This window comes from Castanea sativa, chromosome 9 (assembly GCF_040712315.1).
Source record: "Castanea sativa cultivar Marrone di Chiusa Pesio chromosome 9, ASM4071231v1".
Taxonomy (NCBI): Eukaryota; Viridiplantae; Streptophyta; class Magnoliopsida; order Fagales; family Fagaceae; genus Castanea; species Castanea sativa.
Genome location: NC_134021.1, coordinates 3866525 through 3871985, shown reverse-complemented (window position 1 = coordinate 3871985; position 5461 = coordinate 3866525). Strand labels below are relative to the sequence as shown.

Below are 5461 nucleotides of genomic sequence, written 5' to 3'. Positions count from 1 at the left end.
GCTTATATATACTTCAAAATAACGGACACCAACGTCAATAACCATGGCTCCCTTAATCATAAACAATAAGAGGTTTTTATACTTCTAATATCAATTAAATTTAATTAACAAACCTCCTTAAAATATTTGTTAATGAACTATTTTTAAAAAAAATTAATATCATTTGCCGACATAAGTTAACTTTCCCATATCAGACCCACCAAAAAAACAAAGAAGAAAAAATCTAGGTGTAATTATTTATTGAAAATTAATAATAATAACAAGGAAACCTCCATTTTCATGGGATGGGAATCTTCACAGAATGGGAAACAGCAATTCTCCCAGGTCCCAACCCCACAATGGCTGCAACTTTCTTCATGTGTGTCTCCCTGACTGAGCAACATCATAGCACTAGTTACTGCTACTTTCCACTACTACCCCAAGTGAATTCACACCACCTAATGATAGGTCAGTGCATTTTAGGAAAATACCAGTGATGTGAATGGAGTGCCTACTCATAATCTATCCATTCCAAACCACAAAACAAAAAAGTCAACTAGGCTTTCAGATTTCCTTGCTGGCACTCAAAAAAGAGCTTGACTAAGAGCAGGAAGACCAGAGAAGTCAAAAGGGAATCACATAGTGAAGAGAGTATAGCGCTAGATACTAGACTTAAAAATTAAGATCATAGTATAAAATTATTAAATTACATGTGCAGATTGCAAGACAAGCAAACTGCTGCAAGTTTTTTAATACTATACTATTTTTTGGGAGGGGTGGGGGGGGTCAAGCTGTTTTTTTTGTTTTTTTTATTTTGGCCCAAAGAAAGGAACAAGCTGATGATGCTTGGTAAATAGGCATTGTGCAAATAAAGGAGGTGCTAACATTACTTTCTTACCTATATATAATACATTAATCATCTTACATAATGACCACACAATGCTGAGTCCATGGGTCTTTTCATCCCAACCACTGATTTATTTGATTCAGATTCAGATTCAGTCTGGTTCTTGCAATCCCATTCACTGGTATGCTTTTGTTCCTCATGTGCCTCAGTTTCATCATCTAGGAAACAGTGCCACCAAGTTCAGTCATTTGAGTTAGTGAGTTACTACAATAGTTGCAGCTATTAAAAACCAAAAGCTTCTTTTCACAATTAGCTTAAATGAAATGAGTTAAGTCCTACCGGAAACATTTGACAGAGAGAAATTAGTTAGGCGTCTAACGCAGTCCTTCAATGCTTGGAGTTCAGCTTCCTTCGAATTAAGTTTGGATTGGGCTGAATGCAATTCAGATTCCAGCTCTACAATTTGGTTTTCCTGCTGTTCAATGAGCAAATGGCAAAGTTTCTGATCGAGTTCAGCTGGCACCACTCCATCAAACTGATTAGAATGCAAATTCTGGCCCTCCGCTTCATGTAACTCCATATCTGAAACTTCAGTCTGGAAAACATTTTCAAAATCATTCTGATAGAATTATCTAATTAAAAAGATGAATGGTTTAGCATAAATGAGCAAAAATTGACTCATTTCATGAATTACCATGCCCACAGGCAAATGGCATTCATCTTCTGCCAAGTCCTGTATGGAAGTATTCTAACATGCATAAAGATAGAACAATCCTATGTATCGTTTCCTGCTCCATGTACTAAAACTCTATTTTCTTTTCGATTTTTGCCAAGTGAAAGTTGAGAGGGATGAATAACTAAACTTGATATTAGGAGTGGAATGCATATCAGTTTTGGTGCACCATAATTGATAGCAATTGTCATAATACTTGACATTATTAATTTTTTAGTCCAGCACTTTTACATATGCACATTTAAGCATAAAGTGCATCACAGACACAAAAAATCCGTATCTGGAACTAACACAGAACTCTATTTAATAGAATCAGCATGGTGCACCAAGGAAGATTGAATGACACATCTTTATATGCTAAATAAATCTAATAGAAGGGCATAAAATTAAAAATACTTTTAAAAAAACCTCACCTCACGGTCCTCACCCAGAATTGGTCTCATTTCTTCTTGTTGAGAAGCTTCCGTGATGCACCAAGGAAGTTTTTGCAGTTCGGACTCAAACTCAGCTTCCAGTTCATCCATTTCACGTAGCCTTGGTTCTGGCTCTTCAGTAAGAACACTACTTGCATATTCACCATCATCAATAACAGGGACACCAGAAATTTTGAAATCATTAGGGTCTACATTCTGTGTGTTAAACTTATTTTTCCTTGACTTTGCATCAGCATTTCTAGCAGGACCCGAAATGTGCAGATGATGAGATGATTTTCTTTTGTAAAGCTCAGTTTTTAATTCCTGAACAACTTTTGCAGTCTCATCCACGGCCATATTCAGCTTACTGATCTCAGTTTTCCCTGCTGACATCATGTACATGATCCCAACACCAAGTCCCCAGCCAAATAAAGAGCTTTCTGTAAAGTAGAGCATTAGGTGAATTTCAAAGTTAATATTAAGCAAAATAAAGCACAAATTTAAAACAGAAAATAAATACTGCAATTTAACAGTAGAGACTTAACAAAATGAAAACTGGTGCATGTCCAGTTGTCCACGAAAAAGCATGGATAAGGATTTGTCGACAAAACAAACAAAAATGTTAATAACAATTGATTTTCTCCTCTTCTTTTTTGGGGGGGACCCATTTTTTGGCTAGCTATCACTTTGGAGTTGGACCCCTGAAGCTTCATTACAGGACCATAAACAAAGTTGATGGACAATTAGTACAAATCTCTTTTGAAGCAATCAATCGTATGAAAGATTCTTCATGCAAAGCTGAGGGTAATAATATACATGGTTTAAATTCATGGCACAAATGATTAGACATCTAGGTCACTTGAATTCTCTAGAAATCACAGAGAATGTGGATTTGAAAACTAAACATAAAATCATGGAGACGGCCTCTTTAGTAAAATATCTTTACAAAGATACATTTTTTCTTTTATAGGTAAATAAAGACTTTATTGAAGTCTTTACAAAGACACATGACCCTACATATAATCACCCTGCAATTTTTAATATTGAGCAATCATTTTTTACGTTTGTGTTATAGAAAGTACGGAACTTCTTTAACTTAAGGCATCATTTTTTCTTTTATATAAAGTATAACAAGACTGCTTCCAAATCCCATGCCCCATTTCTAAGTAAATGATTGCTTTTGGATAATTTCTTTGCACGTAACCTTATCTATGCGTCCTTAGTATCAAACACTACACCCAGATCACGGGAAAAGGAAGCCTCAAAAATTCAGTTTCTATATGTTAGAGATATATTAGCCCAATCCTACCTTGCATGCAAGCCCAATCTATTACTTGTCTTACAAGATTATTAACCATAGTTACTTCGTTAGTGTATGGTTAGTTTAGGATTTAACCTACTATCTATACTAAGCCCCTATCCACGGGTTGGGTCAGATCTGGTTTGGGCTCAAACCGGATTCGACCCAACTAGATCAGGTGGCCGAACTTTCAACCTACAGCCAACCAAGAGGATGATCGGTTCGAATGGGTTGGAACATCAACGAGCGGCGGTCAAGTTCGGTTGGAGTCAAGATCTAGAAAATAAAGAAAACCGACAAAAAAAGATGAAAATCGGCCAAAATCCTTTCAAATTTCACCAGAAACAGCCAAGATCTCCACTAGATCTGGCAAAATCTCGCCAGATCTAGCCAAGGACTCGACTAAATCTAGTGAAATCTCGCCGGATCTAGTCAAGATCTAGCCAAAAAAATCTTAAAACTCACAAGATTTATCAAATAACATCGAAATATTTGTGGGTCAATCAGTTGGGTTTCTCAAATTTTGAAGAAGGAGAATCGACGTCCGACCCGTCAAAGTCGGGTTCTGGAGGAAGCAATTCGTCGCCGACTGTTAGAGAAGTCGGTTCGGTTGGTGGTGGGTTGGGTTTGGTCGGCGGAGGCGGGTGGGTTGGGTCTAGCGGTTGACTGTAGTTCACTTTTATAATAAAGATGGGGCATGTTTGAACCATAAGGATTTTCTCTGTAGACGTATGCCGTCTGGCTGACCCACATAACGTTCTTGTGTTGCTCTCTAGTTTCTACTTCCACTTCCACATCTATTTTAGCATATTAACACTATAGAGTTCAATGTTTCTCTAGAGCTCCTATATCAATTATAGTATTCTACTTGGGTTCCAATGAGTTCAATTAGTAATGTCTCTAATGATTGAATAACTGGAGTTTAATTTCCGTCTACGCCAAGAACTAATTAGTGTCTTGATCTGATAATAAAGAGCTATCATATCATCAAATGTCACAGGTTGAAAGTCTCTCTAAAAAATTATCGCATTCTACACATGGAATTCAATTTTCTATGGATTGAATTGTAATTTTCTAAACTAAAATTCCTTACTGGCTTTTTTTAATTTTTTTTAAATGCTCAAATTCCAATTTGGGGAAAAGAATGTCACAAACAGTGAGCCCAATTACAATTTACAAGCAACAATGATACTAAACTAAAGAAACAGACAAAAAAGTGAACCTTAATTGAAAAACAACAATTTAGTGACTAACCTTTAGAATTAGAAGAAGACGATCCAGACTTGTTAGCGACATTCTTGTTAGTCTTCCTTCTCTTTAAGGAAACAGCGAATTTCCTAGCAGAGCTCTTCCTCTGAATCTCCTTCGCTGCCTCTCCTTTCTCTTTCCCCACACGGCCGGATCTGTCTCCAGCCTTCTTAGTAGCCCCAACCAGTTTACGAGAACCGGGCTTCTTGCGCGAGTTGCTCGATCTAGATCGAGACCCCGAACTCGAAAACCTAAAGATACCATCCCTTTCTTGCTCCTCGAAATCACAATCACTAGGGAGTGCACAAGCTTGAGCGTTCAGGTTGTGGGGTTGATCGGCGGGAATAGGAGCGGTGGTGGTGGTGGGATCCGCATTGGGGTTAAAGAGGTGTTTGGCGACGAGGCTTGTGGATCCAGCTACTGCTGCAGCTAAGAGAACCTGCCACATCCGGTGAGAGAGAAAAAAGTGAGAGATATCAAACGAAGTTTCTGTTTTTGTTTTTTGTGTTTTTGTGTTTTTGATAGTGAATTAAGAGAAAGAGAAAGAGAAAGAGGGCGTTGAATTGTGTAGAGAGTATTGAATGGGGAGAGGGTGGGTTTGGTTTGGTAGGAGGGGAGGGAGCACTGAACTCGTCACGGTGACAGATACCTTTGGTTTTTTTGTTTTGTTTTGTTTTTTCCCGCTTTCGCCAATTTTTCCAAATGGGAGAAAATAATAGGATCCGGGATTTTGATTTGAACAATTTTTTGAATTTTGCTGGGTGTTCACGTGTACGGCGCCAGCTTGCAGGAGCTCTTTGGTAGTAGCTAGGAGCATTCTCATCTGCTGTTCTAAACAAAATATGATTTTAATTTATTAAAAGTCTATTTTATTATCTTATCACATTATTTTATAATATTTTATTTATTGGATGTGTTATCTTTCAATTCTATATATTAAA

The 5461-nt window shown here is 37.4% G+C and overlaps 1 protein-coding gene across 1 annotated transcript; it reads right to left on the bottom strand.

The window, feature by feature from the left end:
• Positions 1-646: 646 nt before the first annotated feature.
• LOC142609833 (uncharacterized) lies at positions 647-5135 on the bottom strand. Its single transcript, XM_075781553.1, has 4 exons — positions 4527-5135; positions 1973-2412; positions 1166-1421; positions 647-1044 (listed from the first exon to the last, which is right to left on the bottom strand). Exons 1-4 carry the CDS (start codon positions 4966-4968, stop codon positions 896-898), a joined length of 1287 nt encoding a protein of 428 aa, XP_075637668.1. The 5' UTR covers positions 4969-5135; the 3' UTR covers positions 647-895.
• Between the last annotated feature and the right edge of the window lie 326 nt (positions 5136-5461).

Excerpts from the sequence above, each read along its gene's own strand:
- LOC142609833 (XM_075781553.1), bottom strand. The coding sequence starts at position 4,968 with ATGTGGCAGGTTCTCTTAGCTGCAGCAGTAGCTGGATCCACAAGCCTC. Across the intron at positions 1,422-1,972 it reads TTCTGGGTGAGGACCGTGAG|ACTGAAGTTTCAGATATGGA; the intron begins GTGAGGTTTTTT and ends AATGTTTTCCAG. Across the intron at positions 1,045-1,165 it reads CTCTCTGTCAAATGTTTCCG|ATGATGAAACTGAGGCACAT; the intron begins GTAGGACTTAAC and ends ACTGTTTCCTAG.